Here is a 13651-nt window from a genome sequence, read left to right as displayed (position 1 = left end):
TAAAACAGAAGCTATCGATATTCTTTTATATTATACTGTTCATAAATCACAACTGCTGTTGACAGAGCAAGCTAGTAATTTTAGAAATCTGCTTCCAGCGATAGATCTTTTACGTGATCTGATTGCGCAAATTGTTTTAGAGTGCATTGTTATATGCTTAGTTATCAATCATGTACATTGCTGGATTTTAATGCAGCGTAATTCAAACTTCTAAAAGAGGAATGATATTCATAAAATTAGTTGTGGAATAATTGCAAACAAATTTCAGTAGAGATAGGAATATTAAACTCGTTGGTTGGTAGTTCCCTAGAAATGTCAATTTTAATAATTAAAAATCCGAATAAAAAGTTGAAATACATCAAATATTAACAAATGAGATCCTCAAGTACAGTTAACAGACATTTTAAACGACATAATTTCAAAATGTGTGTTTTGTAGCGTAAATCTGTTATTTACCAAACGTGCATCTAATTTCCTTTACAAATCTTATCATACAATAAACATGTCAAATCTAACGACGGGGGAACATGATACATGTAATATTTTTCAATAGGAATCGTTAGAAAGGAATTACTTTACCAATTAACCGACACAGAAAACCTACAACAAAATACTATTAGTCACCAGTCAAAGGAGATATATATATATACAGTTAAATTGTGTAAAATTTGGTAGAGGCAAACAAAAGTAAGAGAACGGAAAATTCAGCAATTTGTAAGTTCATATAGGGTCATAACTCACCAACTGTAAAAATGACGCCACCTAATTTCGAATTGATCTGTGTTATGTGGTAATGAGCATTGTAGGGGCAGGTCCAGGATTTTAGAAAGGGGGTGTGAAAATAATAAATATAGTCGAGCGGAGCGAGGCGAAAAAAATTGGGACCTTCTTGGTTGCTAAAAAACATAAAATAAGTGTAAAAGTGCATATTTTAAATGGTTTCTAATTTGGGCATGTATATTTTTTAGTTGCTGTAAAGTGTAAGGGTTGGACATTTTTGATGCTGTATTTTCCCTATTAATTGACTTACTTGACGTTATCCACGTCCCATGGGGGACATAGGGCGACTACAGTAGCTTTCCATCTTTTCCTGTCCTTGGCTAGTTTCTTTGCTTTACCCCATGTTTCCCAATTTTTTGAAGATCAGATGTTAAATCTCTGCGCCAGGTGGATTTGGTTGCCCTCTTTTACGATGGCCTTGGGGATTCAAATCTAGTGCCTGTTTTGTTACATTTGTGTTGCTTTTATGTAAAGTGTGTCCAATTCATTTCCATCTTCGTGTTGTTATCGTTCTTTCTATTGGTTCTTATCTTGTCTTTTTTTCACAATTCTCTGTTGCTGATTGTGTTTGGCCACTTGATTCCAATGATGTTGCTTAAGCACCTGTTCATGGAAACTTGTAATGTTTTTGTAGATGCAGCTGTCTGTCTCCAAGTTTCTGACCCATAAAGAAGAATAGATTTTACATTTGAGTTGAAGATCCTAATGTTGGTGTTTGTTCTGAGCGCTTTGCTCCTCCAGACTTGTTTTAGAATAGCAAAGGCTTGTTGAGCTTTTCTTTTTCTTGATTGGATGTCTTCATCTGTCCCACCTTATGTACTGATTACACTTCCAAGATATGTAAATTCACGGACATCTTCAATTTCAGCATCCCTCAGTTTGGTTTTGTTAAGTTGGTTTGTCATGAATTTGTCTTTTTTTGCATTTATGTACAGTCCTACTTATTTTGCAGTTGTTTCAAGGTTGACTGCTTGCTTTTGTGAATCTTCATGGCGATGGGAAAGCTGGCAGATATCGTCTGCAAAGTCCAGGTCTTCAAGGCATGACTGTAATGTCCATTTAATACCCAAAGGAGTATTGTATGATTTCCGACTCACCCAATCTATCACTATCAGAAAAGGAGAGGGGTAAGTAAACATCCTTGTCTGACACCGGTTGATACAGGGAATGGATCTGTCCGAGTCTCCGCATGGCTCACTTGGCATGTAAAACCGTCATAGAGCTGTTGGATGACGGATATGATTTTTTCGGGTATTTCATAATGTCTAAGGATGTTCCATAGTACTTGATGGTCTATACTATCAAAGGCCCTCTCGTAAATGTTAAGTATAGGGATGTCTGCCATTCAATGGGTTGCTCGATGATGATTCCTCATGTGGCAATTTGGTCAATACATGATCTCTCTTGTCTAACACCGCCCTGTTCGTCTCTTAGTAACTTATCAACATTTTTCTTTAACCTCTGTAGGATGATGTGACATAAGACTTTGCTAGGAATGGAAAGCAAAATAATTCCTCTCCAATTGCTACCGATTGATTTGTCGCCTTTCTTTGGTACATGTACTTTAATGAGGATTCCTTTACGCCAATCATTAGGAATATGTTCATCATTCCATATTTTGTTAAGTAGTTGGTGAAGTTTATCAATACAGATGGTATCCATTGCCTTTATAGCTTCAGGGGGGGGTGTTGCCAATCCATTCTGCATTTCCATTTTTTATTTGTTTTATTGAAGCGTTGACCTCTGTTAGTTAGTTATATCTCCTGTCTTGATATTCAGAACCTGTCTCCCTTCGATGGTTGGTGGGTCTGATGGAGAGGGTCTGTTCAGCACTTCTTCAAAATGATCTTTCCGTCGTTTCAATTGATCTTCATTTTTTGTTATTACATTGCCATTTTAATCTTTGACTGTAGAACTTGAGTTTGATCTTTTTCCACTTAGTTGTTTTGTTGTGTTGTAGAGAGATTTTATGTCTCCTTTGCTACATGCAATTTCTGCTTCTTGTGCTAGTTGTTCAACATAGTCTCTTTTATCCTGTTTACCGTTCTTCTTCACTCCTTTGTCTTTCTCTCTATAAAGGTCTTGTGTTTGTCTTTTTTTGTTGTCTTGTGATGGCATTTAAGACTTTTTCTTTGGCCTTTCTCCGTTCTTCAACCTTAACCCATGTATTATCTGACATCCAGTTTTTACGTTTATACTGCATGTATCCTAGTGTTTCCTCGCATGTTTCTAGTATTACACTTTTTGTCTGCTCCCATGTGTTGTTAATAACATTCTCCTCTATATTCAGGTCACTAATAGCTGAGAATCTATTTTAAAGAGATCATGGATTTGAAATTCTTCTCTTATGTTTGGTAGTTTCAGCTTCCCAACGTTGAACTTTCTTCTTTTTACATTTTGTTTTTTTCTTTTGGCTAAAAGTTTCATCTTTATTGACCCTATAACTGCGTGATGGCCTGATGCTGCATCTGCTCCTCTTTTTGCCCTTACATCTTGCAGTGAAGACCTCCATCTTTGAGAAATAGATATTTGGTTTTCTGCATTTCCTGCCGGTGAAACCCACGTTACCTTATATAGATATAGGAAGATGTGGTGTGAGTGCCAATGAGACAACTCTCCATCCAAATAACAATTTAGAAAAAAAGGTAAACCAGTATAGGTCAATGTACGGCCTTCAACACGGCGCCTTGGCTCACACCGAACAACAAACTATAAAGGGCCCCAAAATTACTAGTGTAAAACCATTCAAACGGGAAAACCAACGGTCTAATGAATATAAAAAAGAAACGAGAAACGGGAAACACGTATAAATTACATAAACAAACGACACCTACTGTATATGAGATTCCTGACAGGTGCAAACATTTGCAGTGTGGTTTTTTTTTTAAAGTCCTTCAAATGTGTTCAAAATTAACTGTTCATGTATGACTATTTGAATTTTCCATCATAAAAAAAATCATCTACCCCAAGGATATGATAATGCTCCAATAAATGGTTATCTTATAATGTTCAGTAATTTTCTTTTATTTGATCATATTTAAAATGTTCTTGTTTTGCTATTCAAAAAAATATTTGCCGACTTGAGAAAGATGATGCAACATAATCCACTTGCATGTTCAAAACATTTTCAAAAGTTATGTTATTTGCTAGTGTTTCGGCAATATAAAGTTAGCTGTCAGCCGACTGGGCTATTTCAAAATGTGTTTTTAATGAAATGGGAATTTAATTTTCTATTCAAGAAAGGATGCACGAACTTAAAAAAAAACTTTGTCGTGGTTGAATATCTAATGCATGTTAATGCAAGTGTGGTTGATACAGATAAGAAACAAACAGCCCAATAAAAAAAGAATAGATACCCATGTATATGTAGTTCATGATGTTCAAACTGCTTTTTCTTTTCTTTGTTTATATATACTAGACTTTTATTGTTTGTTTTTGTTACTGTCTTATTCTTGTCTTAAATTGTACTTTGTTGCTTGTGAGACCATTTAATCGAAATAAAACATCTTCTATATATCAATTTTCTTATCGATCTAACGTATTTTGAATAGTGAGTAGAATAAAAGAGTCATTGTCGATGAATATGGTCACGCATAATTTATACCTATATCATTATTATAAATCCGGATAGTATTCGTATCTTTTCCTGAGTGAGTGATGTCTCAACTGGGAAGTAAGTTTCCATCACCTATTTTTTTTTTTGTCCTTCACATTTTGTTTATATGTTTGTAAATTTATGGAAGTTGATGTCTTAGTGTTGTGAATTATTGTATATCATGTTATATACATCTTTAAAACGTTTTTGCATATCCTTATTGCTAGATTTTGAATATCTTAAGGCGTAGTTGCTAATTTAAAAACAAATGTTTGTTTACGTTGTGATTCCTTAAATAAATTAAAGGAAATCCGAGTTAACTCCCTTGTAACAAGGAAATACAATGTACGTTTTTTTTATATATTATGTATCTCAATAAATTTGTTTTTTTAAAGTCCTTTAAATATGTTTAAAACTAACTGCCCATGTATGATTATTTAAATTTTTCATCATAAAAAAATCATCTACTCCAAGGATGCTCAAATATTAAAATGGTTAATCTATAATTATAAGATCAGTAATTCTCTTAATTTGATCATTTAAATGTTCTTGTTTTGCTAATCAAAATGATTATTTATCGATTTGTGTATTTGTTTGTTTATGTAATTTATACGTGTTTCTCGTTTCTCGTTTTTTATATAGATTAGACGTTATTGGTTTTCCCCGGTTGAATGGTTTTACACTAGTAATTTCGGGGCCCTTTATAGCATGTTGTTCAGTGTGAGCCAAGGCTCTGTGTTGAAGGCCGTACATTGACCTATAATAGTTTACTTTTCTAAATTATAATTTGGGGTTCCTAACCCAGGACAAAGGGGGTCCAATTGCATGTCCCCATCCAAATGCATTGAGCGTCCAAAAAAGGGCGGTTCCAACCCCCATAACCCCCCCCCCCCTTCTGGATCCGCGCCTCAGCACTCGCACCACTTCTCTCTATATCTATTGAGAAAGATGATGCAACAAAATCCACTTGCATGTTCAAAACATTCCCAAAATTATGTTATTTGCGAGTGTTCGGGCAATATAAAGTTAGCTGTCAGCCGACTGGTCTACTTCAAGATATGCTTTTATTGAAATCCGAATTTTAATTCTCTATTCAAGAAAGGATGCACGAACTTATAAAGCCTTTATCGTGGTTGTTAGGGAAATGGCGAGGTGAGGTTGGCAAAGGCAAATATCCAACTATAACAGACTTTACCTATGTAGAAGAATTGGAATTTATGCATGTTGGACAGCCTAATATTCAGTTTTCGTAAGTAATCTGAATAAATCCCGTTTGTGGGATAACACCCATTTAAAGGGAGTTAAATGACGTACAAATTACAGCTAAAAGTCATTCACAAGTAAAAGTTTTTGCAACAACAAAACCGCTTACTTATCATAGAAAGATTGAAGTAGCTCGTGATAAAAAAATGTTGAAAATCATTTACCAGTGACAAGTATACATTGATAACGTTCATTGAAATATAAAACGTAACTTTATATGCTCACTTTACTGAATTCAAAACGAGTACACTAGAATATTCAAACGCAAACTTAAATTAAAAATCAACAACAGGAGATTCTATGTTTTTCAATATGACGGTTATCTGTTTATTGTGTTAAATGCACTAGTATGTTTTAGTAGTTAATAATTTGTTCAAATGTCCGTCTCACTTTTCAAGTAAGTACTTAGCATCTTCACTTCATTATTAACAACATAGAAATGTTTTTGTAATCAACTGCAGAACAAAATATACCAATATTCAAAAGGCGAATCTATTTGTTTACAATAAAACGCAACATTTGTATTTCATTGTAGCTAAATACGTCACTGTCCCAGATTATTTTTCTTTTAAGGGCATATTCTTGGCATCCAGAGACAAACAAACCAATGCACAGAGAGGTGGGTTTTATCCGTCGCAAACCAGACTCTGATCAAATAGCCTTCATCATTGCGCAGAATCTTGGTAAGTCTTAACAATATCAGTCTGCTTTTTTCACCGATTGTAACTGTAACTTACTAGAAAGTATTTCGATTAAATGTCATTAAAATGCCGACAACATGTTGAGTTATTTTGCACAATGCGTGGTATGTGTATGAAGTGCTGAACTTGCTTCTTATACACATAAAACACGTAAAAAGATGTATGGAAAAAAACATATTCAGCGGACAATATTTTCCACTATGCGTGGTGTGTGGGTGAAGTGCTGAACTTGCTTTTTTTACACACAAACCATGTAAAAAGATGCATTTATGCAAAAATTAGTAGTCATCTCAAACGATGCAAAATCATGTACACTCATTTCTAGATCTGAAGTTTAAACGAAAGCACAATGGATGCTTGTACCTACATGTATATCATTGAAAGAAGAGGGGAATTTAACGCCCAAAATTAATAAATTGAGTTATCAAATATAAAGATGGCAAGATAGTTTACTCCAAAGAAAAAAATGTGATGAAAATTTCGTTTAATTATGTACTCTTTGTTAGAAATAAAAACCATACATGTCATGTAAAGGTTTTTCGACTAATCTTGATATTGCGAGAGATTTGAAACGAGTTGTACAATTTGTTAAATTAACGTCTCTGGTCTTGTTCAGATGCCTTATGTTAAGGATATCCGGCCTAAAGGTATTCAAATAACACAACTGTATTCGCAAAAACGTATATATCTTGAAAAAAAATACACTGCCGCACAATACTTCCACCAGAGGCTCATCTAATAAAATAGACCGAAAAGATTTTGGTTTAAATACAAACTTTTCGAATCAACTCCGATTTAGGTGCCAATGATCGTCAGTTTCCTGTCAAAGAAGTCTGATTTCATAGTTACGACAAATTACATAAACCTTGGGACTTACCATCGCATGTAATTCGTACTGTCTACATGCAGAACAGAATTAATGTGAAGTTGTTATATAGTGACAACAGATCGTTGGGGATGCCATGGCCATTAATGTTATTTTCCTGGTTTTGGTTATTTTATTGCACAGTTTTTACAATATGGATGAAATCGTCAAGCAATTGTTGACCTCACATATCTAAACATAGATATCCCTTTTTGTTTTAGGTGTATGTGAAATAGAAGAAGGGACATTTACAGAGTCTGAAATAAAAGTTGAATCTCATAGTCTCGGTCGACTAACTTTTGGTTCTGACCCTGCAACAAAAAAGGTATGAAATGAATTGTCTATGCATCACATGGGAGTATTATCTAGAGCAATCGGAGTAGATTCATGATGGAAAACAAAATTTGACATGCATTTATATGTACCTAACGTCGTGCTCTTTCATGGCATTAAAATGATACCGAGTCCTGGCCGTTGATTTGCAACATATGTAAAATTCTATATATGTGTTTTTTTTTGTTTTTTTTTTTATATAAAGATAAAGGCATGTATAGTAGGAATGCCAGTGAGGCAGCTATCCACCAGATGTCAAATAATGGGGATGTAAACATAGGGACGCAGTCAGCTAATTAAAAGTTTGTTTATCAATGTTTTTCAATTTGTTTTTTTCGTATTTCCGGTCTATTTGTATTACATTATAAACGTTTTTAACGCTGGCATACTTATTTCCTTGTTTTTCTAACAATGTGTAGTTTACTATCGGTATCTGTATTCTGAAAAATCCTCTACTTAATGAAGGAGCAAATTTAGTAATTATTATTATTGCAAATACAATTTACTTTTTTATATATTATGCATCATGTTGGTTTTTTTTTGTGGTATTTATATTAGCCTGACTTGTCTGTAAGAGTGATACCCCTTATCAACCTTATGTTATTATAAAGAATTAGATTCATAAAAGTAGTTCATGGGAAAATCTTCACAAACATATGTATGTCATTTGGAATTATCACTTTTATAAACGGAAATCGAATGTTAGTAATATTCTTTCCTTATTTAAGCATACTTATGTGTCTTTAGATTGTTCTGTGTTATATTATATATATATGAAAGTTAATTGCAGGAAACGCATGGCATATGCATCTCACAATCAAATTATTTCTAGTACCAATCTGTTTCAAGAAAAGACCTTTGTGCATTCATAAATTTTGTTTAAATATGGCATGTGTTATCATCGGGTTATTTTTAATTTAATTATTTTATTTTACTTTATCATTGCCAGGTGATCAGACACTTCAAAAGGGATTGTGATACTTTAGAACAAATACTTTATATGGAAACAGTAAATACGCCTATGACAGAACATCTAAGAATAACTTACAAAAAGGTTTAACTCGATTGACTTTACCTTCCTCCAACCAAGATGTTATGGTGTTGATTCCAATTGCATTTAATTTGTGTACATAGGTTTGGTTTTTTTTTATTTGTTGTTTTATTTAATTAAAAAAGAAAAGAAGAGGAAAACCTTATCGTAGCTTTGTAGTATGCACCAAATTAATAATAATTATCATGGGTATTAGTAAAAAAAAACGTATAAAGAATAAACGGTAAATAACATCAACATTTTAACTACTAGATTCGAATAAAACAACAAACGACAACAATTTACTTACAGACACCGGACTGGGTAAGGCAATAACGGATAGCGGCGGTATTAAACCTGTTTTAATGTGCCAAACCCTTCGGCGTAACACAGACAGAGGAGTAACAGGACAACATATGAACATTTAAAACACATGACAGCTATGTTAAAATTAAGATTAAACTAGTATCTGTGACTCTTCGTTTAATCTGTTTATAACAGACTAACTAGTTGGAAATAATTACCCGTCTATGTCCGAGTCGCACATCTTGTAATGCGATCTTCAAAAAATAAGTTGCGCATAGCCGCTTTTCACCGGTAAAAATCTGTTTTATACGTTTATTATGTTTTGAATTACAATTTATAACACCATCCTTATCATATATTCATTTCGTTAAAGCATACATTAATTCGGTTAGCTACAGTTTCAAATCGAACTTAATACAGGAATGGTCGTGTGTAAGAACACGATAAAACACTTGTGAATGTTCCGGTTGATTAGGAAACACTTGAACCAAATGACTTATATACATTAAGATGTACAGTGCGTTGTATTTTTATTCAATAGTTTGTTTTATGTTATAGGGAAGAACTTGTAGCTATCCTGTTTAAGCGGTTTTCTATTATGTCAAAACGAGCACAATGTTGTTTTGAATTATAAAAAAAATAATGAATAAAAGTATTGATAGTAATTGACGTCAATTACCCGTATTGACTTCTAATAGTAAAAATAACTACTATTCAGCTCATCTTGGCGATCTTTCTAAATTGTATAACAGAAATAGCCTCGAAAGAAAACACTGTGTTGTAAAATCTAAAACAACAGTAATGAAATAACATTGGACAAACAAAATATCTGTAGCATGTTCCACATTTCCTGTAAACAGTGAAATACATACTAATGAATATGTTCAACAAGCATTTGGTACCGATGATTAACCTAGGTTAAGAACTATAGATACATGGACTATTTTTTTCGCAGTTAGATTCATGTTGTTTGGCGTTTTGTGACATATGGATACGCAATCATTTCCAATTGGCATTGTTAGAGCATGACATCGATCCCTAGTAGTGAATCATGTAATGTCCTCTGCACGAGTTTTTATTTGTAAAATAAATCCTAAAGAAAATTTAATTCTGACACAAATTTACTTTCGCAGCTTTATTGCACATTCACCCACGGGTATCAACCAAACAAATAACCAATTATAAATTATATCCCAGTATAATCACAATATACAGTTTCCTCATTTAAAAGTAAAATTATACCTTCAAATTACTGCAATATCTACAGAGATGTGTAATACTTGGCACAACATGTTTGGTTTCCATTAAGGTTGTAGCGATCACATATGCACCAGTTAGGCCTGCCCGGAACCTCTAGCCTTGTTTAGTCTTGTGTACTGTTTATTTTAATGATGGTTCTTTTTCTGAGTTTAGAATGGCTTCAAATTTGCTAGACTCGTATCCATTATAAAGGACCAGCTAAAGCCCGCGTTCGAGTATGGGAATTAATTGCTGCGTTGACAACCACTGTTGGCCTTTGGCTGCTTTCTGCGCGTCTGGCGTATATACAAAATTTAGTCCTGGTATCTATGATAAGTTTATCTACTGATCGGGCTATTGACACTTTGACACATTCCCTGTTTCTGTTCTATATTATAACATGCAAAGTATAACAAGGTAACGGAAGTAATGCAATGAACATTATAGTCATTTATTAATGTGCAAACATGTACCAGTAATAAAAGATTTTAAGGAAGACAGTCAAATTGAAGTAGATATAGTGTGCTATTTAACAACAGATTAGTACAAATTTACAAAACAAAAATAACATTTAAAAAATATAACTTTAATAAATTTAAGTGTTATAGTTGGCATTGAGATTACAAATTAAAAAATGATTTTCTCTCCTGATTGAACCGTAAAAACTGTACGTTCCGGAAAATGTGATGTATAAAACGAAACTTTATAAGAATAGGATTTATATGCTTGAGATTTAGATAACAAAGAACAATGATTTTCGTTTTTGATATATAATTGTAAAACGCACGTTAAGGAAATTGCGATCTATATACTAATAAGTTTGTAAAAAAAATAGGTTAAATATGCTGGAGATCTTATATTTCAAATAAGTCCGCATTTAGTAATTAAATGGCGGAAGAAAACTAGAATTTTCCAATGTAAATTTTCAAGTATTAAGTCATTCTACTAGCGGTTTGTTTTTTTCTCAAGAAAACAATAAACATTGTATGTCGGTTCATAGAGCACCAAGGATCTATCGATCTAGCATAAGGTGTCAAATGTGTTCAATACATTCATTCGAGGCAATGACAGCAAAAACACATTAAAACCAAAGAAATCTAGGGTTTATGATAAGGTCTTCAATGGAAGCAAGTAGTTCAAAATGTATGTTCAGATTCATCTGGAGTCCAGAAAAGTCATTTAGGGGACGACCATTTGATATTCTGGGGGGGGCCAGGAGGATTTTGAAAATAAATAACTCAGCCTTGATAATCACAAAAATAAATGGTTTGTTCTTTGGTAGTTTGAAAATAAATTACCTGACTTGCAATGTATTGAAAATAAATAACTTAGCAGGTCTTTAGCTTCTTGGGCATTCAGCGGTTCAAAAACCCTTCAAAAAAAATTTTGAACCGCTCCGCTCGGCAACTTATCTTTTACAGTATACTTTTGAAAGAGGCTAGGTAAAATCAAACTTTGATACTATGTATGTATTTGATACTATGTATGTATATAATACATGTATATTCATATTGGTTGGGAATATAAACTATTCATTTCGTGAAGAAAAGTATAAAATACTTAATCTAATTATACCAATTGTCTTTTATATATACTATGTATTTGTGTTTCGTTTGTCCTGTCGCGCTATGTATTATCTTAATATGTTTGTATATATTGTCCTCTTGTACACAAGTATGTGTCTGAGGTTATGAATAAAATCTTAAATCTTAAAATTTCTGCAAGGGATAGTGATTAATTTTGATTAAATGGTACACAATAACTTGACTATACATGTCTTATTCATAATTAACAAATATTTTAAAATTTGTATGTTTTCGAAAATCATAAATAAAGTTGTGAAAATGAATAATCAGTCCCTTGCTTTAATGAAAATGAAAAATCTTGCTTCAATAGTGCAGAAAATGAATAATCTGTCCTCCCAGTTCACAAAAATAAATAACCGATCAAAAACAAATCCTCCTGCCCCCCCCCAGAAAATCAAATGGTTGTCCCCTTATAATGAACGTTGTCTGATCACTTTAAAACTACCGAAGATCTAAAAGTGACACAGTATTCATTAATGGTCAACAGTTAACAGCGACGACGATAGTCGAGGTTTCAAACTTCATTAAATGTTGTATTAGTAGCTGCGTATATTCAGTGTTGTAAAACTATATTGTAATGTTTTACCACCTGGTGTTGGTAGTGCGTTTTTGTCATCTGCAATACCAGTACAAGCAAACCGATACCAGTTGCATAAACCAAAAAAAACAATAATTCGGCAAAGAGAGTATCATAGTCGTAAGGGAGCTACCATTTGATTTTTATGGGGGGCAAGGATGAAATTTGAAAAAAATAGGCAGGACAGGAGTTCTAAGTAAAAAAAAAAGGCAGGATGAGACACTTGCAAAAAAAAAAAGTCACGACGACAATTTAAGTAAAAAAAAAGTCAGGATAAACTAAAAAAAAAAGGCAGGACCGAACAGAGTGAAAATTAAAAAGGCAGGACAGAGATTACAGCTAAAAAAAAAAATGCAGGACAAAATTTTTCATCCTAGCTTATAATACGTTCTTGTTGTCTTCCCTGATCGGCAAAATTGTAAAATTTCTCAAATCAAAGGACAAGGACAATAAGGATCAATCCTAAACTTTTCAAGATTAAACAAAATGATAGTGTTCTGGGTCTTGCATTGTAAAATAAGTCAAGGATAATAATCTGTCATTATTTATTTATTGGGCCGTACATGCGAGAATATAATTTTGGTCAGATGATTGTAACTGTATTGCACGAGTTTAATAAAGAAAAGAGCTCTTATACAACAGTTATCATTAGTATAACGGAAAACTAGAAAGAAATACGTTCTTTTTAAAGTCTTATTTTGAAAATTAAGGAAAGTTACAGGGCAGAGATTAACAAACGCTTTTCAAACGTTGCCCCATTTATTTGAACATTTATTGTAAATTTATAATGATTTTTTTAAAAAGGACAACGCTAACGATGACTTTTCAGCCTGAATTTGTTAAGGTTGGTGAATGTAAAAATATTAATAAAGGCATGGTTTTTATACACATATATCTATTATTTGGTGTTTTAAGGAGGTCAGCCACAAGTTATTGTGAATTTTTTTTTTAAATATGATAGAAGCTCGTATCCCCTGCAAACAAAGACGGAGACCAAAGAGGTTATCCACAAAGGGACATGGTTTATTTTAAGCAAAAGGTTATTAAAATGACTACATAGTTTATTTTAAGCAAAAGGTTATTAAAACGACTACATGGTTTGTATTTGTTCGGTTTTGTTTTGAGTTTTACTTTTGATGGGGTGGTGTGTTGTAAAATCAAGACAGACGCCAAGTGTTGACCATTATACACTTTAATAGGATCACATACAAGATTTTATTTCAATTTGTTTGATTCATTACCTATACCTCGATGGTTTAATCAAACAGCTATACCTTTGAAATAAGAAGTGAAATAGATTATATTTACTGTCGCAGTTCCAAACCTTTCTAGGGTTTGAAAATGTACATGGACGATGTCTTACGAATTTAGTGAAA

The 13651-nt window shown here is 33.0% G+C and overlaps 1 protein-coding gene across 4 annotated transcripts; it reads left to right on the top strand.

Annotated features, from left to right (window-relative positions):
- Positions 1 to 4334: 4334 nt before the first annotated feature.
- Positions 4335 to 10613, top strand: LOC134711850 (peroxynitrite isomerase THAP4-like). 4 transcript variants are annotated; one of them, XM_063572783.1, is made up of 6 exons: positions 4441 to 4453; positions 5018 to 5060; positions 5474 to 5624; positions 6212 to 6321; positions 7426 to 7529; positions 8487 to 10613. In XM_063572783.1, exons 3-6 carry the CDS (start codon positions 5479 to 5481, stop codon positions 8595 to 8597), a joined length of 471 nt encoding a protein of 156 aa, XP_063428853.1. In that variant the 5' UTR covers positions 4441 to 4453; positions 5018 to 5060; positions 5474 to 5478; the 3' UTR covers positions 8598 to 10613. The 4 variants fall into 4 exon arrangements, with proteins under 4 accessions (XP_063428851.1, XP_063428852.1, XP_063428853.1 ...); XM_063572784.1 differs by having other exon boundaries at positions 4442 to 4453; positions 5018 to 5049; XM_063572781.1 differs by lacking the exon at positions 5018 to 5060 and having other exon boundaries at positions 4335 to 4453; positions 8487 to 10610.
- Positions 10614 to 13651: the final 3038 nt, after the last annotated feature.

Source organism: Mytilus trossulus, chromosome 3, assembly GCF_036588685.1.
Source record: "Mytilus trossulus isolate FHL-02 chromosome 3, PNRI_Mtr1.1.1.hap1, whole genome shotgun sequence".
NCBI lineage: Eukaryota > Metazoa > Mollusca > Bivalvia > Mytilida > Mytilidae > Mytilus > Mytilus trossulus.
The sequence above is the reverse complement of the archived record's forward strand: the minus strand, read 5'-3'. Positions and strand labels throughout refer to the sequence as shown.

Excerpts from the sequence above, each read along its gene's own strand:
- LOC134711850 (XM_063572781.1), top strand. Across the intron at positions 6,322-7,425 it reads CATCATTGCGCAGAATCTTG|GTGTATGTGAAATAGAAGAA; the intron begins GTAAGTCTTAAC and ends TTTTTGTTTTAG. Across the intron at positions 7,530-8,486 it reads CTGACCCTGCAACAAAAAAG|GTGATCAGACACTTCAAAAG; the intron begins GTATGAAATGAA and ends TATCATTGCCAG.